Source organism: Ambystoma mexicanum, chromosome 12, assembly GCF_040938575.1.
Source record: "Ambystoma mexicanum isolate Mex_15411 chromosome 12, UKY_AmexF1_1, whole genome shotgun sequence".
Classification (NCBI taxonomy): Eukaryota; Metazoa; Chordata; class Amphibia; order Caudata; family Ambystomatidae; genus Ambystoma; species Ambystoma mexicanum.
In genome coordinates, this window is record NC_090936.1 from 1,008,576,756 (window position 1) to 1,008,601,867 (window position 25,112).

Sequence of the window (25,112 nt, forward strand, 5' to 3'; positions counted from 1 at the left end):
TCCTGGAAAAGCTGCCCATCTCCCAGCTCAATCTGCACACTGAATCTGTTGGTTGTCTTCATGATCATCAGTATGGCTTCAGAGCTGCCAGAAGTACGGAAACTGCTCTCCCTAACATCCGTGAAGACCTTCTCTCCAACCTTGATTCCAACACCCCCTGTGTCCTCATCTTGCTTGATCTCTCCTCTGCCTTTGACACAGTCAACCATGCCATCCTGCTCAACCATCTCCGGGATAACCTGGGTATCACCGGTCAGGCCGTGGCGTGGCTGGCTTCTTTCCTCGCTGATCGACCCTCCCAGGTCCAACTTGGGTCCTTTCTCTCCTCTATCTCTATCTGTGGTGTTTCCCAGGGGTATAACCTCTCTCCCTGGCTGTTCAACTAATATGTGGCATTTCTTACCCACCTCATTGCCGCTCTCTGCCCCAACTTCCAGTGCTATGCGGATGACAGCTCATTTTCAGGCTACCTTCAGCCACCTCTTCTCCTTTACTCATCTCTGACTGTCTGTCTGCCATTCAGGAGTGGTGCGCCACTAATGATCTCTGCCTTAATGCCAGTAAGACTGAGATTCTGCTCATCGGCACACCCGCCCCCGCCTCTCCTGCCTCACTTGGCCCTCTCCCTGCTCCCACCTGCAAGGCCAAAAACCTGGGGGCCATCTTCGACTCCACACTGACTTTCTCTCCTCACATCTCTGACATCTCCAAGAAGTCACACTACCAGCTGCACATCCTCAGAGGTATTCTTCCTTTCCTCTCCTTCCCCCAGAAGCTCACTGTCTCCGTAGCTCTTGTTCTCTCTAGGCTGGACTACTGCAACAGCCTCTTTCTAAATCTGCCTGCTTCTACTCTCCGCCCTCTGCAACTCATCCAGAACAGGACTGCAAGACTTGTCCTTGGCCTGAAGCCCAGGGATCGTATCCCTCCAGGACTGAAATCTCTTCACTGGCTCCCAGTGGCTGCGAGGATTAAGTTCAAAACCCTCTGCATTGTCCTCAATACCTCCAACTCTCCCTTCCTAAATATCTTCCTTCTCGAGCTCTTCGCTCATCCACCTCCAACTCCATCAGGGTCAGTCGCTTCTCCAAGCACCGAGTTGGTGGTAGATCTCTCTCTTCAGCTGGGGCGTCCCTCTGGAACAGCCTCCCTGCCTTCATGAAACTCGAGGGGAAGCAGCTCCAGTTCCCGAAGCACCTTAAAGCCTTCCTCTTTGCTTCTGCTTTCGCTCCCCCTCTCCCATGCTGAATTCCTGGCTGAAGCTGCACTGGTTACCTGCCCACCTTTCTGATCTCAGGCCCAGGCCCCGCCAGCTGCACACCTGCACTGCCTCCCTGGCAACCCCCGCACCTCGGACTGTTTTCTGCATCCCTTACAGTCCCCCTATCTGCACTCATGTCTGCACTTACCTTGCACTTGCCACCAGCTGGCTGCTCTCTTATTTATCTTATTTATTCTAGTATCCCATGTACTGCACTTTCCCATCCCCCTTCCCTCATGCTCTTTCCCCTCTCTATGCAATTGAGCCATCTGAATGACACCTGGCCTAGTAAGATTTTTTACTGTCTTCCCTCTGTTCCCCCTCCCTTGCCGCGTCGCGCCTTGACACACTTGTGTATAGGCGTGTTATAAATGCAATATCATATCATACTGCCCAGAGATGGGATCTGAAAGAAGACGAATACTGTCCAGAGATGGGATCTCAAAGAATACACATACTGTCCACAGATGGGATCTGATGACTCATACTGCCCAGAGATGGCATCTGAAAGAAGACTCATACTGTCCAGAGATGGGATCTGATCGAAGACTCATACTGGCCAGAGATGAGATCTGAAAGAAGAGGCATACTGTCCAGAGATGGGGTACGATAGGTGATCCAAACTGCAGAAAGATGGAATCTGATAGATGACACATACTGCATAGAGATGGGGTCTCAAAGAAGATGCATACTGTCCAGAGATGGGATCACAAAGGAGAAGCATATTGTCCAGAGGTGGGATCTGATAGAAAACTCATACTGCCCAGAGATGGGATCTGATGGAAGACTCATTGTCTAGAGATGGGATCTCAAAGAAGACACATAATGTCCAGAGATGGGATCTGATAGAAGACTCATACTGCTCAGAGATGGGATCTGAAAGAGGACGCATACTGTCCAGCGATGGGATATGATTGAAGGCACATACTGTTGACCCATACTGCTAGATGATCCATACAGCGCAGAGCCTGCATCTGACGGGTGACCCATACTCCTCAGACATGGGATCTGAAAGAAGACGCATACTGTCCAGAGATGGGATCTGATAGATGACTCATACTGTCCAGAGATGGGATCTCAAAGGTTATTTTTAGATTATCCAAATTGCCCAGGAATGGGATCTGATAGATGACCCATTCTGACTAGAGATTGGATCTAACAGATGATCCACACCTGGCCATGTCAGACAAATCCAGCGCCACGGGTCTCTGCCATTACGTAAATACATCCCAAGTGTGCAATCACGCACTTGTTCTGCTAGTGGCCCTCCTAGACCTGAAAAACCAAATGGACGATCTCAGAGACGCAGGCAAACCTGCCCTTCTACTGCTCCTTGACCTCTCTGCAGCGTTCGATCTTGTCGACCACAATACCCTGTGTCACCACCTAGCCACACAAGCCAACTTCTCCCCTAAAGCCTGCCAATGGATCACCTCCTTTCTCAAAGATAGGGCCATGAAAGTCTTTTCTGAAGTTGCTGCTGCCACCCCCAGCCTCCTCACCTGCGGTGTCCCCCAGGGTTCCTGTATCGCACCTACTCTCTACAACCTCTTCACGAGGCCACTGTTTAGCATCTTGGACTCCCTGGGTATCTCATATACCAATTATGCGGACGATACGCAGGTACTCATCCCACTCACGGGCGACTACCTAGCGGACTCCAACACCCTCTCCTCTATCTACTCTACCATCCAATCCTGGATGGCGGAGAATTGGCTTTGCCTCAATGGTGAAAAAACCGAACTCCTCCTTACTGGCTCACCTTTCACCCTCGACAATCTTGGAGAACAGTACGCCTCCTTCACCATTGATAATATTCCAATTAAAGTCTCTAACCATGTTAAGACACTCGGAGTCTACCTTGACTCCGACCTGTCGATGGACAGACAGGTCAATGCCATCGCCGCCTCATCAGCCTACTACACCAAAGTCATCAACGCAACAAGGCCTTTCCTAGCCCGTCAAAGCAGCCTCACGATTGCCAGGGCCATCATCGGGTCAAGACTTGACTACTGTAATGCCCTTCTCGTCGGGACCTCCAACAAAAACATCGCCAAACTTCAGCTAGCCCAGAACAATGCTCTAAGGGCAGCCACCGGCACCGCAAGGAGAGACCACATCTCCGAAATCAGAAGGCAAGTGCATTGGCTCCCTGTTAAAGAAAGAATTGTCTTTAAAACTCTTGCCATTACCCACAAATGCATTCACGAGCTTGACCCCCCTACCTGACGAACAGAATCACCAGGCACTCCGCCACAAGACCGCTTAGATCTTTCTACGCCAACACCATTGTCAGGCCTACCTTTCGGAAAGTGCGTGCTGGTGGCTCCAGTTTCCCCACCCTTGCAGCCACGCACTGGAACGCCCTGCCACCTCACCTCAGACTCATCGAGTCCCACCTTGCCTTTCGTAAGGCTATCAAAACCAGACTCTTTGTGTGACTTAACCTGTTTCTGCCTTTATGCCTGCTAACTTGTAACTAAGAGCCTCCGAATGTAATCTTAAATCTGTGTTTCCTCTGTAACAGCGCCTCGATGCCTCATGGGCTGCAAGTGCGCTTAACAAATGCAAATAAATAAAATAAAATAAAAAGTGGCCTTGCCTGATTGTGTGCAACTGTAACTGGGTTCTTCTAAACCCTGTTCTACACAGTGCTACCTTGTGCTGGTCTGGCATTGTAAAAATACACTCTTTCCCTTTCCATGGCGGCCCAGGAGGCTGGAACACCGGCCGCAATTGCGCAGCCTCAACCCAAAGAAATCAGTCAAGCGTTGGTGAGAGGGGACCAGTGACCCCATGGGAAGGGAGGGGAGGGTCGGGGAAGATGGCAGGGCGAGGGAAGCAGCCATCAGGTTGCTTGGATCATGGGATTCAGCCCGCGATCTGAGCAACCTGATTAGTTGGCTACCCCGCTTTGTGAAGATTACGTTTCCATTGGAAATTGCAGTGGTCCCGGTTTTTGGTGGTAGATCTTCATAGCTGGCAGGCATTAATGCACAATCTCACACAGAAGAAATGCTGCATTTTACAACTTAAGATAGAGTTTGTTTGTAATAATTTAGGGATACATTAATTATAATATGTGTTCATTTGAACAGTAACACTTAAATCCCCTTCTCCTAAAACGCTACTGAAGTGTAGTGCCTTGACAGCCACTTTCAAGAGTTAGTCCTACTTTTATGTTAGTGGCCCTGTCCCGGTTTTTTACTATTTAAATCTGGTAACCCTACTATCCCGCACCGGGTGCAAATAAATGATACAGACTTAGCACTTGCCAGGCAGAACCCTCCACCCCAGTGTCACATTTTGCCAAGACCGTCTGAAGACCTCAATGCTGCCGGCCCTGAATTTTGACTTTGCTGGGGAGAGCTCACCTTTCCGTGTTGAACCTCTAACCACAATTTGAAAGCCTTTTTATCCCCGGCCTGCAGACGGTGGTGCCAACAGATCAGCATTCCAGGAATAGCGGATAGAGCAAGTGAGCATGCAGAGAGCACCCCTCCCCCACCCTCCTTTTACACGACAAGCAAGTTCACTCCTAAAGAATCCATCGCTTTATCCTCCTTGGGTTTTAACTACGGTACACATGATGTCTATGGGACCGACTGACACTCTCTCATTTTCCTCTTACAGGAATGTCCCAGGACAGCCCTGCTAACCCCATCCTTTGGCTAGATAACAGGTATAAGTGTTCTTTTCTAACAATATTAAACTAGGGGTGGAGTAGAGGCGAATGAGGTGGGGGAGCCCTGGGGTGGTGATCTCTTTTCAATCTCTGCATCTAGGGAACATACAATCCTGGGCTTGCAATCCCCTCCCCCACCATGCCCGATCAGGACAAACAAGCAAACCTGTGTCTTCAGCCCTATTTAATTCCACGGATAAGCAGGTTACAAAAGGGCTTCATTAAGGGGTAATGAGGCAGAACAAGAAGGCAGGGAAACTCCACAGCAGCTTTGAAACTCGGTGCCAGACAATAATGGCCTTCCTCTCTAGAGGACAGCTGGACAGTAGCCATCCCTGAGCAAGATTAATCGGGGCCGGGATCCTATCAGACCCCTCTGAAAGGGGGAATGAAATCATGGGCACAGTGCACTGAAACATGTCACTGAGAGACAGTCTGTAAAGGGTACGAAAGCAATACCAAATAATGGAAGATCACAACAACCTCACGCCAAGGTTAGGGGCTGCCCACATCGATCACTCCAGAACAACGGGTAGAGTAAAGAAGACAGGCCTTTGGAATCTAATGAGTCCAGGGCCAATAAAGGAGAGGGGGCAGCTCCCCTGCTCCTTGACACAACGAACAAAAGGGAGACCAGAAGCAATGAAGTAATGACATTCATCATTCCACTTTAAGATCCAAAAAAAAACTCTGACATCCTAGAATTTCATGAGAAAAACAAGGACAAGGCCCATATCCCCAGCCCATCTATTCTGGGAGCAACAGGTCAACAAGACCCATCTGCGGAAACCACATTACCAATGGAGGAGACCAAGACCCATCTCCTCAAACCACATACTCATGGGGGTAACAGGTTAACAAGACCCATCCCCACAAGTCATGTACTCCTGGGAGCAACAGGCGAACAGTGGGCATCTAAACAAACACATATAATCATAGGGACGGCAGGTGGACTAGACCCACCTCTACAAACCGCGTACTTCTGGTAGCAAGAGGGGAACACGTCCCATCTCCACAAACCATGTACTCCAGGAGCAACAGGTGAACTAGGTCAATTTCCAGAATACATGCCATGTGTGTCAGGTTCACAAGACACCTTTCCACAATCCATGTACTCCTGGTGCAACAGGCGAATTAGGTCAATTTCCATAACACATGTCAAGTACAGCAGGTCAGGTGAACAAGAACTTCACCACAATTCATGTAATCCTGGGAGCAACAGGTGAACAGGACCCATTGTAAAGACTGGAGGGGGGTGTCTGTACTTCTGCTCTCTATATGGTAGAGGAGAGGCACAGAGGACCCCAGCCAAGATTCTTTATTATTGGTACGTGGTCGAGCAATCAAGGCCTAGCTTCTCGGGAGGTGATGCAGGCTGGTTCTTAAGTACAGTGTAGTCCCCAAGCCCCCACAAAGGAATGTCCACACACTGTATTACTGAAAACACAGTCTTTATATAATTAATATTCAAAGGTATGTACATTATCACAATAACTCACTTTGTACTCAGAAGTCAACAATGGTAAATATATACAGTTCTACAGTGGTAGCACAAATATTATTAGATCTCATTAAAGTGCATCAACTATGCTGTCAAAATGTCACACAGATCAATAAAGGGGAAACCAACAGTAGAGAGAGGAAGGAAAGCAAGATGGTTGAAACAATAGGCAGAATACTGGCCCAGCTACCTAGACACAGCTCTGTGTGGTGATCTCCCCACCTGGGCAACCTGTAAAATAAAGATATAGCACAAGCCCAGTCCATATATGGATCAATAGTCTTATTCTCTCCTATAATGTTTTTACTCCCCCAATGTACCTGGTGGAGCAGAGTTCTTCGAAGAAGCGTCGACGGATCCTTCTTGAGTGACCCCCTTTCAAGCAGGAGTCACGGATCGTCGAGAGGCATCGAAGAAAGTGAACTTGGCGTTGATGGCGTCGATGAGAAGTTCGAGGGTGCCGAGACCAAGTCGTCGATCCAGAGGGTGCTCGTCGGCGACATCCTGCGAGGATGAGGTGTGCGGGGCACCTCAGCGTTTGATAGTTCTGGACCGCAAAGAGTTTGCGAAGAACTGTGGCTCAGCAAGGGCGTTGAGTCGTCAAAGTCTTTGTGGCCTTCAGGTGGCGGGAAACCCACCAGAGGATTCTCCTTTGCGCGTCGATGGCCTTGACTCTCTCCGGCAGGATAAAGCGGTCGTCGGTGCGGACAAGGGAGTCCTTCGATTCAAATGTTCTTAGGCAAAGGAGCGGGCAGCTCCAGTCGTCGGCAGCACGGCGTCAAGCGGTCCCCTCTTCTGGGGCAACACAACTTCGACGGGCCTCCAGCGGTTAAACAAACCTGCGAACCCTGGTCGACAGCAATGAACTTCGACGGCGGCGAAGTCTGGGTGCTTGACTTCGATCTCCTCGGCGGTCCCGTCTCCGGTCGGCAGCCTTTCGAGGGTCTGACTCCCAGGGAGCTCCGGCACGGGAAAAGGGCGCCTTACCAGGTCCTCTCTCGGATCAATCTTCGACGAATTCGGCAGCTTTCAGATCAGGTCGAAGCAAATGCAACAGCAAGTCTTCTTCTTCCAGCTGGGCGTCGAGGATCAGCAGTTCCAGTTACTCTTCAAGTGTAGACACAGCTTCTGAACAATTTCCAGTGGTGAGAGGTCCCCAGATATACTATTCTGTCTCTCATCCACACTGCTGGGTCACACTCAGCAGCCAATCATACAGAAGGGCATTCATGCAGTCAGTTAGCCAATCAGGCACACAGTGCATTCAGGCCATCCTCCTCCCTCTCAGACACTCACAACAAGGAATGTGGATTGGATCAAGTACCCAGCCATTCAACACTACACACTGCATTCAGGCCAATTTCGGGCAGGGCTGTCTCAGACTTTGTCTCTCATACCAGAAACCAGACAGCCACAACAAGAAGTGCATATTGGTCACACACTCCATTCACCCAGGTCCCACCCACAGGGTGTACCCACAACATGAAGTCCTGGGAAGGCTCCAGACAGTCTGGCCTGGACTTCCCAACAACACCATATATGGAACTTCCACCCAACAGCCAGTCAGGAGCAAGGGATAGAGTCAGGGCTTTCCAGGACTTTGGGAAAACAAGGTAACAGGCAATAGAAAGCAAGAGGCCACAGGGGCCATCTTGTTTTCTATCAGGAATCAACTGATTCCAATGGCAGGGCCTGGGTATCCCAAAATGGAGGATACTCAGAGCACCTGTCAAATTCAGCATGGAGCTGCCACCAGCCAATACCCTGCTATGTGGGCCACCCGCAGGTGCCCAAACACATACACTAGGGGCACAGGGTTGTACCCCAACCCATGGGTGCCATAAGGGTATCCCATGGGTCTGTACACCAAACCAACAACAGGAAGAGCTGCACTGCCAGGAGTCCCACACAGACTCCTGGGCAGAAAACAACACAGAACACAAAAAAAGGACTAAAGGACAAGGATCGGGAGGCCCTGTCCCTCCAATGCATTTCCAGCATCACACCCATCTCGACAAACCACATATTAATGTGGGGTATAAGTGAAAAAGATCCATCTCCACAATCCATTTACTCTTGGTGGCAACAGGTGAGCAAGACATATCTCCAGAACCCATTTATGCCAGAACAAAAGGTGGAGTAGAACCATTTCCATCATCCATGCCAAGTGCAGCAGGTGAGTCATGAATAACTCCACAGTCCATGTACTCCGAGAGCAACAGGTACACAAGGTGCATCTCCACAATCCATTTACTCTGGGACTAACACGTGAAGCAGACTCATTTCCATAATCCCTGTACTCCAGATGCAACAGGTGATCAATACATATCTCCACAATCCATAAACCCCACAGGGCAACAGGTGAACAAGACCCATCTCCACAATCCATAAACCCCACGAAGCAACAGGTGAACAAGACCCATCTCCACAATCCATAAACCCCACGGGGCAACAGGTGAACAAGACCCATCTCCACAATCCATAAACCCCACGGGGCAACAGGTGAACAAGACCCATCTCCACAATCCATAAACCCCACGGGGCAACAGGTGAACAAGACCCATCTCCACAAAAATAAACCCCATGGGGCAACAGGTGACAAGACCCATCTCCACAATCCATAAACCCCACGGGGCAACAGGGGAAGAAAGACCCATCTCCACAATCTGTATACTCCTTGTGCAACAGGTGACCATAACCCATCTCCACCATCCATGTACTTCTGGTGCAAAAGGTGAAAAAGGCAAATCTCCACAACACAATCCATGTACTCCGGGACCAACAAGTAAACAAAAACCATCTCCACAATCTATGTACTCCTGGTCCTTCAGGGGAACAAGATACACATCCACAATTTATGATGCAACAGGGGACACATATATCCAAATACCACGACCTCCTGGTGGCAACAGGTGAACAAGACCCATCTCCTCAGCCCATGTACTCCCGGTGGCAACATGTGACAAGACCCATCTCCTCATCCCATGTACTCCCGGTGGCAACATGTGACAAGACCCATCTCCTCATCCCATGTACTCCTGGTGCAACAGGCGAACAAGATACATATCCACAAACCATGAACTCTATACAACAGGTGAAGAGGGTCCATCGCCACAATCCACGCACTAAAGGAACAACAGTTGTACATGACACATCTCTAAAATACATCTACTCGAGGATCAACAGTGAATGAGATCCATCCTCACGATTCACCTGCTTTTCCTGTACTACGTGAACAAGACGATCTACATCATACATGTTCTGCAAGTGCTACATGTGAACAAGACCTATCTCCACGATCCAAGTAGTTCAGGGGCAACTGGTGAACAAGGTGCATCGCCACAATTCAAGCAGTAAAGGAGCAACAGGTGTACAAGACCCATCATGAGAATGAAAGCGTGCAAGAAGCAACAGGCAAGCGTGGAAGGAGCAAGAGGCGAACGAGACCCATCCCCAAAGCTCATGCACTCCAAGAATAAAAGGTGAACAAGACCCATCACGAGAATGCAAGCGTGCAAAGAGCAACAGGTGAACAAGACCCATTCCCATAGCCCATGCAATCCAAGAATAAAGGGTGACAAGACCCATCATGAGAATGCAAGCGTGCAAGGAACAACAGGTGAACAACACCCATCCCCATAGCCCATGCAATCCAAGAATAAAAGGTGAGCAAGACCCATCACGAGAATGCAAGCGTGCAAGGAGCAACAGGTGAACAAGACCCATCCCCATAGCCCATGCAATCCAAGAATAAAAGGTGAAGAAGACTCATTGCGGGAATGCAAGTGTTAAAGGAGAAACAGGTGAACGAGACCCATCCCCATAGCCCATGCAATTCAAGAATAAAAGGTGAACAAGACCCATCAAGGGGATGCAAGCATGCAAGGAGCAACAGGTGAACAAGACCCATCTCCATAGCCCATGCAATCCAAGAATAAAAGGTGAACAAGACCCATCACGAGAATGCAAGCATGCAAGGAGCAACAGGTGAACTAGACCCATCCCCATAGCCCACGCAATCCAAGAATAAAAGGTGAACAAGACCCATCACGAGAATGCAAGCATGCAAGGAGAAACAGGTGAACAACACCCATCTCCATAGGCCATGCAATCCAAGAATGAAAGGTGAAAAAGTCCCATCTGAACAAGACCCATCCTCATAGTCCATGAAATCCAACAATAGATCATCTACACCATACATTACATGCACTGCAAGTGCAACAGAGGAACAAGACCCATCTCCACATTTCACCTGCTGCTCTTGTACTACGTGAACAAGACCACCTACACCATACATGTTCTGCAAGTGCAACATATGAACGAGACCCACCCCCATGATCCATGTACTCAGGGGGCAACTGGTGACCAAGGCACATCCATGCCATTCATTCTAAGCTACCAAAGGATCTGCTGAATAGAAGAGCGGTTCTCTGCAGAGTATGCTGTAGGTGCAATGGCTGAGTAGTGAAGGGGATTTCAGCTTGGTGATGCAAGCACTCATTGCTGCCGAGATATTGCTGTACACTTCAGGCACATTGTTTGAATCCTGGCAGGGATGTCTCAGTGCTTCATCATTGCAAGGTCGATGAACTGAATACCATCGGCTTGGGTGATAGTAAAACTTGCTATATAAAACACTACAAAAGGTCCAATTCCAAGGGGACGAATTTTCCAAGCTTTTTCAAGAGTAGGTGTGACGTAGAGTGGCTTACCCCAAAACCCAGCAGAAGCAGATGTTCCCAGGGAAAACTGTAAACAAGTTGTGGGTATAGGGAGTGTTTGAATGGGAAAATGTTCACACACACAAATGTGTAACTCATCCAAACTTCAGAGTAGTCTTTTAGGAACACTTCACTCATGCCTGATCATTCCAGGTGTAAGTGCTGGGTGTCAGGTGTGAAAGAAAGTGTATGTTTATGTGTGGAATTGAAGGACTTTCTGGTGGTAAAACAGTTGGGAGTGATAAAACAACTTATTCAAGTGTTTTGTAAAATCTGAATTTTTCCTAGTTGATTCAGATTAAGTTACTCCTCTTGGGGTGGTCAGGAAAGCTCCCACCTAGATAGAGGCGTTCATGTTGCGTGCGCCATATTTGTGACTGGGGTGCAGCAAAGTAAGCGTGAGGTTGTCATTTTATATGTGTATCCAGTGTAGTTAAATGTGAATGGGATGTGTTACTTCATGTGTAACTTTGTGTTCAAGTTGATACATATTAGATTTGCATGCCCGCAGCACGATAAATGTCAAAATCGCCAAATGAAATAAAAACAATATTACAAAGTGCCTAGAAGCTGGCCGACAAGGAGTTTCATAATGCGCACGCGAGGAAAGAAGAGATGGTAGTTATTAAACATACATGCATACTGATATAAATACATAGGAAATGTATACATCTACATGTAGTGTTTTTTTTCTATAAATGATTACACTTTGCAGCAGGAGTTCACAGGATGAACTCTGAGTGACTGGGAAACTGGTTTTACAGTGTTTCAGAGCCCAGAGGAGAGGTAATGAGTAACTGCAACAGTAGCAGATGGAAAGCCAACAGGCCGGCCCATGTTTTTTTTAATGGCTTGGCAGTATCGCAAAGAAAGATGTCATCTTTTTAAGTGCATAGGAACTTGGAGAGGGATCTGGCCATTTACTTTTAACCAACGATAAACGTGGAGTGAAGGATGCCTGAGGCCCGAGTGACCGATCTTCCCTGTGTTTTGATTGTTTGCAGGGTGTCCATGCGTACTGAATTGGCAGTTATTTTAGATTAGAATGTTCCAATGATGCCAGTAAGGCGGGGTGGGTCAGATGGTTATAAATAGTTCAAAGTAAACCTGTTTATTCTGCTCTTCCTCATGTTGTTTGAAATACCTATGCAAACCATGTGCAATTACATTTTAGGGTTTGGAGGTCTCAGACAAGCTGGGACTTGTAATGAGTTAAGTTTGTATGTGAATGTGTAACTGTATGATGATGTCATGACCTGCCACCGACAAATCCTAAAAAGGGTTGTGCTATGAATATGATCTGAAGATGGTAACCAATCGGAATTCGAGTAAGATTGGAATTTTTTTGTAAAGGTTTTGTCCAATCACGTGTGGGGGGTGGCTAGAGATAAAATAAATGGGAGTGTTTTAACTGTAGCAAAAATGTATATAATGTGTCAACGTGTGTTGTTCAGGGACACTCGAGGGAGTTTGTCTCGCCAGGGTCATCTAGCCCCTCCATGCGGTTTGTACAATAAACTTGCTTTACGGAAAACGTGCACTTGCCTCTTAAGAGGTGGCCCTACTCTGGATTAAGGTGATTGGAGGTCCGCTCCTACACTCCTGAGCAAGTTACTCCATGCCAGTTTTGGGTGTAAGTGAGCATTGCTGTGCATCAAGTGCAACCCACAAATGTTTTCCAATATTTCCAATAGCAGTAAGTTAAACCTGGTTTCTTTGTGAAGACCGTTTTGAGGTGTAAATTGCAGCAACAATTCAGAGTAACTTAAACATGTAGTAATTTAGACCGAACCACGGATCCTTTGAAAATTGTCCCCTAATAAACAAGCGCTTCTAAAAACACATTATTATTATTATTATTATTATTATTATTATTATTATTATTATTATTATTATTATTATTATTATTATTATTATTATCATCTTTAGAAGCAGCCCACCCCTCCTAGCCTCAAATGAATGGGTGAAGTCTAAATTTGAGGATATGGACATTTTTGGGAGATGTGGATTTGTCCCCAAGTCCCTAAATCCAAAACTCGCCACATCCAAAAGTCACGCAGAGCCGCAGTTTGCATAGTATGTGAGTAGTACCTACCTGCCCGGTTGTCACAGTGCCATGGTCGATGCAGGAATCCACTCGGGGAGATTTCAGCTGTTTGCCAGTACCCCTGCAAGGAAAAGGACAAATAATTGCCAGTAAATTACAAGTGCGTGTTGGGGTGCACAGAGGCTATTTGGACATATAGAGTAGGACCTACTGCCCCCACGTGGCCTTTATTCAACCCTCATCACACTTTGATTAACAGAAAATTAGTAACCAGCAGGCAGGATTAAAGCAGCATTTGTTTTCATGACAAATTGCAGAGCATGCGCAGTAGTAGCATCGGTTATTATTATACAATCTAATGGTACGCATTGTATCAACCGTGGAAGGATGAAGGCCTGAGTCCTACCTGCTGGGAATTAAAAACTTGTAAAGGGCCGGCTTGCCCCATGTCAGAGGTGAGTGATTAACCTGTGAGTTATTCACCAGGCAATAGTTTCATTGCTAGTAAAAATGCATCGATATTTATGGCTGTTAAGGACCTCATTTGTGCAGCTAGTCTGCACATCAACTCCAAGTCGCAACAGCACATACTCTCAATAAAGAGGCAAATTCTAAAAGAATCCTGTTTTATATTTTTCCTCTTCCCGGCGTAAAGTACTCCTATATTTGGATGCAATATAGTTCTGATAAGGTTATTTCACATTAAATAAAATCCGGCGTAATTTAAATGTATGTCAATTATACCTACTAAGTGATGGCATTTGTGGTTCAAAACATCTGGTGAGCCAGAGGTTACAGACTATGGTGGGACAACATTTGATTTGTATGGTGAGAAGAACTTAAGCCAACATACAGATATTCTGCTTTGCATAGCTAATTTTAAATGTTCTATTTAGAACCGAATAGATACAAGTTCTGAAATGTATATTTTACAGGTCGACATCCAACCAACGATTGCTAAGAATGTGCATGTTATGGCTTTAATGTTTTATTGCACAGGTTGTGCTGGTGAAAAATAAAAGCACCAAGATAAACACATCATGAGAGTTTTATTAAGAGAGGTTCAGATTTAGAAAAAAGTACTAAAAGATAGAAGAAGAAAAAAAGATGTTGACACCAATTAATAGTTTGACTTTTGTATTCTCAAAAGCCACTCTGTGCCCGGAGACACCCACAAAGAACAGGGCATCTGGAGACACCCACAAAAAACAGGGCATCCCTTTACTGTTGCTACCACTGCCACAGTCCAGCCGAGTAGTGGGTGGGGGCAGTGGCAGATTCAAGACAGAGGGCCCCATGGGCAAAAATGACAAAGGGCCTCTAATCGACAGGTCGTGGAGTGGGCGGAGTTGCACAATGATGAACTTTAGGGAAACATGCTACTTTTTTAAAGTTGTGTTTTTTAAAGTTGTGTGTGTTTAGCGGTCCGACTCTAGCTGGAGACAGCTGGGGTTCCTCACCAGTTTTGCGGTCAATTTGATCAACACCTGACCAAGGACTAATTCCAATGGACGCACATACCAATACAAAGACCTCAACTCACAGGACTGCCCTACTGTTAAAAGATGCCAGCCTAAACGCTGGCTAAACACACTCTGTACAGCGCTACACTGTTCTTGAGTTAGCTCTGCGCTTTAAACAATAAAATATAAAATATTTAAAATTATAACATTGGGTGATCAAGTCTGAAGCTAATTTGGGAAATTATAGGTTTAAGGCAATGGGCAATAACATGGGCACTGGAAAGGGACATTACAGGAGGGGATATAACAGGATAATTCCTACAGCATGCATATCCATTTTGTTCATGGCCTGGGTGTTTTTACCCCACACACTTGAAATGTCATTGAACATCACAGACTTAAATGAGTACACCTTTTAATATCAAAACATACCAGGGACTACCTACATTTTCATTTATTTTGTGGGTGCTGCTTCTGGCACTTGAAAGGCCCCTTAACTCCAACCCATCACTTCAGGGCCATGCTGCAGGGCAGTGAATGGAAATGAAGAAGGAATAAGGGTAGGATCGTGAGGCAGAAAAGTAGGGGCGTGCAGGTGACACTGGTAAAATAGAAGCGTGGAGAGTGATGGAGGGTAGAAACGTGAGGGGGAGATTGAGAGTGAGGGAAGGCTGGAGATGAGGTGAGTGAAGGGTGCTGGGTGAGGGTAAAAGGGTGAATGGGTACAGAGAATGAATGAGGGCAGAAGAATGGGGCAATAGTTAATGAGGCACAAAAGTGAGGGGGAATACAGGGGTAAGGAGGACAAACGGGAGGGGAAAGGGCAGGTTGAGAGTTCAGGAGTGTAATGAGAAAAGGGAATATGGGAGGTCCAAAGAGTCAGGGAGAAATGAAGAGTGAGGAAGGCCAGGAGAAATGCAAATGGTGTGTGGCAGGGGTAAAAGATTGAGGGAAAAAATGAGGATGAATGAAGGCAGTGGAGTGTGCATATAGCAGCAGAATGAGGGATAGAGCAGGATCTTTTATCTGTTAAACTTTGGCAGAAATGAGGACTGAAGGGAATGAGGCAAGCACATGGACAGCATAGTGGGCAAAAAGATCAGGAGAGGGGAGTAAGAGAAAAGGAAAGAGTGGAGAGGAAAGAACTTTTAAGGAAAAAGGAGGTTGCCAGAAAGAATGCTGTATGGGAGAAAAAGGAAAAATGTGTGATGCGAGCTGCCCACCTATATGTAGTCACAGCTGCAAAATATAAATCAACAGGGAAATGACTAAAAGGCAGCCACTTAAACCCCTTTGTGTGAGTTCTCCTTGTTCACTGTATGCCAAGTTGGCAGCTACCTAAACCCAGGTGAAGCCCAGGCTTGGAAAATAGAGCTGGGTGTGCTTATAGGGAGGCCAACCGTCCCATATTTTGCAGGACTGTCCTAATTTCATGGTCCACGTCCTGTGTCTCACACAGAGCCAGCTTGGGACAAGAATAAGCCCCGACTTTGCCCTCTGAAGCACCAACAACTGTCCCAAGTCTTCCCAGCTCACACTTTTCATGTGAAAATCAAAAGCACAGGGAAGCACAGCCCTTTCCCACTGCTCTTCTATCACCCTCAAGTTTAGCTTTGTGCCAACCTCATTTCAGTAAACCGGTTAGAGGTTGATTATCGAGTCACAGGAGGGCCTGGATTAGGACCGTTGTCACTTAAAAGGTGGGAATGGTGGGTGATAATAAATTGGAGGGGAGTTTAATGCTGCATGCTGTGTGAAATAATGGCTTAAACAGTTTACCCTATATTGCATTCTCTTTCACTGTGAATACATTTTGTAAAACCATATGAGATTGCTCTTAGGTCCACATAGCATTGCAGGCTGCTGCTGCAATCTTTCCATTAGGACAGTGAAAATAAAACTTTACATGTCTTTTTACTTGACCTATTTCTATAACAAAGTATGTAATGTTTGTTTGGTTTCTTATGTGATTTGTATAATTAGAATCACAGTCTGGGTCCACATACTGATTTCAACACTTTAACGAAATGTGTGATCTTGGGCAAATCATTTAATCTCACTCTGCCTGATCTGCTGACATTGGGTGTCCATAGAAGTGATTCAGTTTTGCTTTGAAAAACCCTCTTGGTTTGCTAAAATATTGACTTGCTGCATATTAATAATCATAACTATTCATATATTGCACACCACATTTTTCTCTTGACTACACGTGAAAACCTCTGATCATGTCAATCCATATCATGCAAATTAAAGGGTCTGCATATCTTTTGTTAGATCGGCCCAGATAGGTCTGGAAGACCAATCGAACATGTCGGTCCCACAGTGTTGTGATTTTGTTGTGCTGTTTATATGTGTGACAAATCAACATCTGGGGCACCAGTGGTCATGGGATGAATATTGGTTTCTAAACCATCAATCAGCCCCACACCTCTAGTACACCAGACGGGATCCGAACGGATTGGAAACACAAGTCAATTATAAACATCCTTGTCCAATTTTTATAGCATGGACGGAATGGCAGGCTTATCTCCGAAAGGTTATGGATCGTTGGTTAGTTGCAACACAGTGAAAATACAATTATTACCCAATGATAAAAGGGACTGTCCAGTCATGGATGTATACAAATATATACTTTATTATTATCACAACCCACCCTGTAAATGAATGGAGAGGACAGAGAGTTTCAAAGAAGGAAAAGGGATGCACTCTGGATACTGACAGGTGGGTAGTCGGTATATTAATTAATCGCAATAGTTCAAGGATACTTGGTTTCAACACAAAGTAAGCAATGGGTCCTAAAATGCCATTGGGGGACTTTGGAGAAGGACCAGGGGGCAGAACCACAATGTACCTTGTGCTGTAGGAGTTGTTGGTGCTCAACAGGGTTGAGTCGGTTTCAGGGTGCTTTGCAGCTTCTGCGATAGAGTTCAAGACAGGAGACAGCTGCGGGTATCAGGCGGCAGGCAGTTCGGCACGCAAAGCTGAACGGACGGCTGCAGACTGGCCTACATGGCGGCTCAAGGTCAGGAATTGTTGTCTCAGTAATGGTCTGTGGTTTTGAAGGTCAGGTCGAGGGGGCTTGGTTGGCTTTAGTGACTGCGGCGTAACAACAGTCAGCGGTGCAGTCAGTTGCAGCTCGACTGGCTCAAAAATGCCCTTTAAGACGGATGTCGGTAGATGCTTGTCGATGCACTCCTGCTGGCTACTTCACTGGGCTTGTATCGTCCTTGAAGGCGGATGGCCCAAAGCTGAGGAGAGTGTTGCAGGAAGCTGCCTTGTCCTTGGTTTCGGGTTCAGAGACTCTCTGGCACTTCCCACCTGCAGAGCCTAGCAGGGCACACTGTGTGCTGGCTGGATACTGGTTCTGGAGCTGCTGGAGGGTCCTCTGGATTCAGTATCTCCCTCTGCTTTCCTCTTGTTGATCCTGGCATTCCTTCACTGGCGGAAGATGTAAGGCAGACTGTACCTTCAGCCAGGTTCCAATGATGAGTTCTTCCTTCTGCTTCTGGTGGAGCCTTCAGATGATCTGACAAAAGAGGGGCTCTGCCCTCTTTTAAAGCCAAATGGACCACAGGGATTGGTGTAGGCTAAGCCTAGCTTAATGAGCCAATCCTGGGTCCCCACCAACAATCTCCTGTATGTGTGAGAGGTAAAGGCAAGGTAAAGGCGTGAAAACATGCAATAGTAAGTCCCATCTATCTTCCTGTCTGTTGTGGATCAAAGGGTCCCTCTGGTTAATGGAGCTCTCTGTGGTTCCGGATTAAAGAAGCAGGTCTCCCTTCAAGCTACAGCGAGAGCAGACTTTCTGGCTCCATCAAACCAAATACTCATACCTTCTGAATGTTGTCTCCCCGCAGGGACTCATACCTTCTGAATGTTGTCTCCCTGCAGGGATGACTACTGTAAACACACAGTACCAGACATGACATTTCACTGTCAATCGATACTGAGGGCGGGATCTAGCATCAGGTTGATACAGAATGTTGGGGTTTCCTGTCTCTTTTGTTAGCATCTGCAGCCAGGCCCCATGTGGGCCTGTTTGAATTAACCACAGATTAGTATGTAAATGCTACTACCAGCTACAGGGTTTAACAAAAGGACTTGGTAGATCCATGGAGCCTTTGTTAGTTAATTAGGCTGGCCATGCGAGGGGGAAGGTTTATCCCTCTCCCTTCTGGAGATGCATAGTGTACTCCACCTGTCAGATCCCAACTCAATAAGACAGGGGGGACTGCACCTGCAAGCTGTGGCCACCTAGAGTACACAAGTCTATGCATATGTCATGCAGTGAGCATAGAAATATTTGTGAGATTTGCGTATTTTTAGTTGAAATGGCAACGAGCCTCAGGCAGGGGGCCCGAGCAGCTGCCTCATTTTGGCAGTCTTACTACACAGCAACATATATCTTTTTTCATGGCATTCAGGAGCTTGGCACTTAATATTGATGAAGATGACTTGCACTACAGGTGGGCATAAGTTGTCCGCCTGACAGTAGAGATCCAATCGCACTTATTAGCTAAAGTGAAAGGACACCATGCAGACACCACTGGAGCTGCGTGATATCCAGAGCAAGCTTCCTGAAGTGCAACGCATGCGCCATCCACTAAGACACTAGGAAGGCCTCAGCGGTGCTACCGTGCTACTGCAGCCAAAACTAAAAACCAAAACTTGAAAATTGGTTGCCTATTAGGCTCTGTCAGTGCTTTAAGTCGGATAATCAGTCGAGGTGGAGTCTAACGAGTAACACAATAATATTTGGCAAGGGACCTAAGAAGCGAATTGGCAGTGAATATTTGAGAACTCACTCATCGATAGAGTATACTTTGGTCCCCTTTAAAAGAGCGGTGGTTTATGGAAATAAAGAAGTGCCCTAACAGATGTGGTAGAGTTCTCGAACCTTCTGTGAAACGGAGAAATGTTTTGTTCAAATATAATAAAGCACTCAAAATAATTATACATTATATACAAATAAAAAAATTCAAATAATAAAATCGAAAAAAGAAATCAAATCAAAATAGGTCAATGCAGGTTTGAACCCATGTCAGATAGCCTTAGAGTGTTGAACTGTCTACTTCAGAGTTCTGCCTGCGCCTTGCAGGTCAGAGTTGCCCCCCTCCTAGTGCGACTGCTGCTAGGGTTGCTGTGCCTGCTGCAAACACCCGTTTGTAAAATTCAGGTGCAGATCAAACAGCAAAAAAACGGAAAACTTGTGGTCCCACTCTCACTATTCCAACCCACCCCTACACCCAAAACGGAAGCATATATTTTCACATTTTCCACTCACAACAAAATATGAAAACGCGTTTTCCTAGTTCGTAAGGTGCATTTTAACACAGTAAAGGGTTTCCTTGTAGTAGCATTGTTGTTGAATCGTTGATAAGACGTTAGATGGAAAGATCAGTCAACCAGTGTCGCTGTTTGATTCTGTGCTGGGTGGCAATGTTTTGGCCTGAAGACTTGAGAACTTTATGACATGCCAGAAATCACACTTGAAAAAGTTCTTCCAGGTGAAACACGCCAGATGTTGCCACACACCCCCATTGGTGTATGCGCTGCTGCTTTTTAGTGATTTTTGTATATTAAAGATACATGTTAACTGGATTTTCCACGCACTGCAAAAAACATAATTACTCTTTGTTCGAACAAAGGTTAATCAATGTAAGAATTAAATTTCCCCTCCTCCTACCTCATTCATAATTAGAGTAAGGGCCTAATTCACAGACTATTTAGTGCAGAGCAAAGTGGCTTTGAACTGCAAAAATTCACTTTGCACCGGGCCTAATTCACAGAGTGGAGCAAAGTGGCTTTGCACTGCAAACGTACTCTTTGCACAGCATTAAATGGGCCTAATTCACAAAAAAAGCACTAAGTCTGGGCTACTAGACCGAGCATGGGCAGAGGAGAAAGGATGGAGAGAGACAATTGGGTGTGGTCGGAGAGGAAAGAGGAGATCCATCAGAGGCCTAGGTCAGAGGTTCTGTTTGTGAGGATGGAGTGGTTAATCATGTCAAAGGCTACTGAGAGGTCAAGGAGGATGAGAGCAGCACCGCCCTCAGAGACTGCTGTTCTTTTCCGGTTGTCCCAGATACAGACCAGGGAAGATTTAGTACCATGCAGGGTTCAGAAGCCAGGCTGGGCAGGGTCAAGAAGGCAGTGGTCCTCATTGAAAAGGCTGAGCTGGGAGTATGCCTTATGATCTAGTAATTTGGCTATGAAGTGGTTGTTGGAGATGGGGCAGTAATTGGGGGATGGAAGGGGTCAAGAGGGGGCTTTTTTTAGAATTGCTTTGACATTTGAGGTTTTGTATGCTGGTGGGAAGATCCCTGCTGGTAGTGAGTGGTTGATTATAGATCTGGCAATGGTGCCTGCACAGGTGGAGGAGAGGATGTTTTTGAGGAGGACCGGGGGGTTGGGGGTCTCCCGCAGAACCTGAGGGGTGGCTATTGGAGAGAAGCCTTGAGAACTCGGGATGAGAGATTGCAGAGATGGAGTTGAAGAGGGTGCTATTTGGGGGCCGCGGAAGGGGGGCTGTCGGTATTGGGGCAGAAAGTGTTGGTAGTTTAGCGTGGATGGTGAGGTTCCTTTCAATGGCTATGTTTTTGGAATGATCGGAAAGGGTGTTGCACATTGCCTATGAGATAAAGGGCGGAGAGGAGGAGCATAGGGGGTCTTGAAGTCATAGATGATCATGTGGAGTTTTTTGCATGTGTTGGTTGCAATGGCGGTGCAGGAGGTGTAGAAGGCATGCTTGGCTTTTCAAATTTTGAATCTGTAGGCTCTCGCCTGTCGAATCAAATCAAATTTATATTGCGCAGCCTTGGACCCTGAGGGCGCAGACAAAGACAAGTACAAAGTAAATAAAACATCAGCCCCATAAAACATAGAATTATAAATTTAACAAAAGTAAAAATAAGGAAGGATGCTTAAAGTCCAGAACGGCCAGAGGTAGTCAGTTTGAGGATAGATATGATCCAGGTAGGGTGCTAACCAGGTGGTCGAAGATCAATGAAGGAGAAACATGAAAGACACCTTACAGTATTAGGCTACAGTGCGAGGCTCCTTTAGGGACATATTTACATCGTCTTAAATAAGCTGGCATAGAACTACCCCCACAGCCGACTATGATACAGTCAGAGTTAGATTGACCACACCAGACACTTAAATGAAGTCTGCGTAAGACCATCAGATCGGCCATTCTGACGACCCCCGCACCGGTTATCTGTCGCAGCCAAGTGAGAACTTTAAAACGTAGGGTTTGTTTGGGTTCAATTCCTTCCTGTCTCTGGATGTTGGTGAGGACAATGTTTCTTTGTTCCATGATGAAATCAAAACTGCACGGATCAGTTATTTTGGGCATTTGTGATTTCTTTTTAAAGAAAACATTGTTGGGGTGGCTTCTTGGATCCAACGGTACCCATTATGAATTGTTTAATTGCATATTGGCTAGGGGTAGGGGCCAGTGATGATAATTCCTGTGCTGATTTTATGAGGTCCACCACGGGGCAGTTGACTCTTACTTCGGAGACTAATGTAGGGCAATTGGCTCCTAGGGAATGCTCAATGGGGGGACCAATTTGCGTATCCTGACCTCTGTCTAGCAAGAGTGTCTTTGTTTTGGACAGAAGGGTTTAGCTGCCTGTGTCGTTCCAGGCGATAGTTGAGGGTTTTGAGGGATTTGAGGTGAGGGCTGAACCATCTTGGGAAAGGACCTCTGCGGTGCGGCAGGGGTTGTGTGGGGTACAAGGGGGACATAGCGTTGGAGAGCCATTGGTCAAAAAGGACAGGGGAGGGTTTCCTCCCTCGAGGGGGAGATTGGGAAGGGAGGAGAGTAAGACGGAGGAAAAACCAGAGTAGATGGTTACCTTGTTCCATAGTGGGATCCTGGGGGTGCCGGCAGGGGGCGGGTTGGAAAAGGGGGCATAGGAGTCAGGGCTGAGAAGGGGAGAGCAGAGTGATCAGTCCATATGAGGTAACGGGTGAGGGGGGGAGAGATCAGGTTGGACGAGCTGAACACTATATCTAAGGTGTGACCTGCAATGTTTGTGGGGCCTGATATGATTGAGGGCTTCCATGTTGTCAATGAGATGATGGGTCATGGGACTGGAGGGGGTGTTGAACCAGAGTTTTAGATCATCAAGAACAGTCAGAGTTGGGCGAGAGAGCAGAACGGATGATACAGAGTCACTCAGGGAGTCTGCAAAGGCTCTGTTATGTTGCAGGGGTCTGTAAAGGCAGAGGGAGAAAGGAAGGGATTGGAATTGAACTAGCAGGGATTTGCAGTCATGGTTGCAGGGTTGTTTCTCGACCTATAAGGGTGTGAGGTGAGGTTTGTGGAGAATGGCTATACCACCTTCTCTGCGGGCTCTGTTGTGGTTGATCAGGAAGTAGCCTGAGGGGAAGGCCTCGTGTGCAGAAGGGAGGAAGTCGTCAGGGAACCACGTTTCAGTGATAAAAACGATGTCACATGTTTCGTCAGAGATAAGATCAAAAATCATATGTTTGTTTCTGGCTTTGATGATGCTGGTCCCACAATATAAGTCTTCTCGTTGCCATTGTTATTTTTTATTTATTTATTGTGTGGCCTAGCTTCAACAAGTGAAACTTTACACACATAAAACAAGATAAAACAAGCAAGGACACATACAATCAATACACTCATTTATGAAACAGAAAAAAGGGGTCAAAATATGTAAAATGCAAAATTCCATTATATTAAAAGAAAAGATATTCAAATATTCTCAGAGAGTCTATCACTATACGTTTTCCAAAATTCATGATCATTGTAACCAGTTGATCAGTAGGCTGTAAGAGGAAATTCCATCACAGCATTTCCCATGTAAACAATGGTCTAGTTTGAAAATAAAAGTCAAACATTCCGCTCCTCTGACTAGCGAGTACAGGATATTCAATAGCTATATGCTTTATGGTTTAGATGCACTTCTTAGAAAGGTGACACACCCGCTGTTCCTTCGGCAATCTGTTTCTTGCACCTAAAACATCATTAGTAGGCAGTAGATTTAACTTTACTTGTAGCCAAAATTCCCTAGAAAACTTGGACGGCTATCTTCCATTGCCTTTCTGGATTTGATTATATGGTTTAATATCCCAATAGAAATGAGAAGAGATTGTGTACGTCTCGAGACAGCGCCTATTTTCAATCCAAGCATTTTCAAATAAAGCCCCACGTCCACTTTATTTCTCTGCCATTGAGACTGTCAAGCTGGGTGCGAAATACATTGCTCCTACTAAAAGCAGTCCATATTTTGGGACTAGCGAATCAAAGGAAAGATTACCTGAGCAGGATCTCTACTCCCTTCTATTCTCTATCTCTTGAGTCTCTGGTGTTCTCAAAAATGTGTCTAAATGTTCACAGCTGAAAGACGGATCTACTTGCATCGAGTTGCAATGTGAAGGTTCAACTGGTTTGGTCCAAGACCCTCAATAATCTGTCATGAGCAGTAGATGCCATGTCAATTCACTGGCCAATAGTCTTTCTGTTTGACCTTCTGCCATTCACCATGATTCTGACTGCTCTTGTTAAAATTATGCGGGAGGCTTTTCGGGTCATCATGGATTTACCTTTTTGGACCAGGATATCCTGCTTCTTGGAACTAGAATTGCTTCTCCCCTCACCTCCTTCTCCATTGAATTTTCCTCCTCTTATGTTGGGGCATGACCGGGGATTCAACGGTCAACATATGGAATTCCACGTATCCACCTACATTATAATCATGCATGATACATAGGAAAGTGTCACATGTCTGGTATTGTCACGCCACGGGACTCGAAACGGTTTCCAAAAAAACCGCCATTCACCAAGCGTCTCGCTAAACCTATTGTAAAACGGAAAGGCAGCAAAACAATCCTGCATTTCCGATACGATTCACGCAGAAGGGCTTGGAAGTTGCCTTGGCAACGGTGGAAGCCGTTGTCAAGGGGAGGGAGTCGGTATTCAGGAAGAAAGCACTAGTCACATGACTTCCTCTTCTTAAACTCGCCCTGTCCTAAGTTCAGTGCTTCTGAATGAGCTTTCCTTGGTTTACTGCTTCGATTCGTGCATTGATGTGATTCTGCTTACGCTTTCTTGGACCTGCTTTTTGGATTTCCCTAGTCTGTTTTGGTACCTGGAACTTCTGGTTTTTTTTGACTTACGGCGCTCGTCCCTGGACTCGCTACTTGCCTGCTCCCTGGTTCTGTCACCGCCCACTTGTGTTTTGATTCGGACTGGACTTCGGCTTGCTGTTCTTGACCCCCTTGTTTTTGACGCCTTTTGAATTCGGCCTTACCGTGTTTTGACTTCTTTATCTTTCTCCTACTCGCCTCCTTGCGGGTTTGGAGAGGTTCAGCCGCTGCAGCATCGCGGAATAGTACCAGCCTCCGCTGCATCGTGGGATTAGGAGTTCTCAGCCTCAGCTGCACCGCGGGATCTTGCCA

At 46.4% G+C, this 25,112-nt stretch overlaps 1 protein-coding gene across 1 annotated transcript in view; it reads right to left on the reverse strand.

Annotated features, from left to right (window-relative positions):
• Positions 1-25,112, reverse strand: part of KCP (kielin cysteine rich BMP regulator) — an 823,409-nt gene that overhangs the window by 641,673 nt on the left and 156,624 nt on the right. Inside the window, exon 3 of the mRNA XM_069629543.1 lies at positions 13,264-13,336. Coding sequence (XP_069485644.1) covers positions 13,264-13,336 — 73 coding nt within the window. The remainder of the gene's footprint in view (positions 1-13,263; positions 13,337-25,112) is intronic.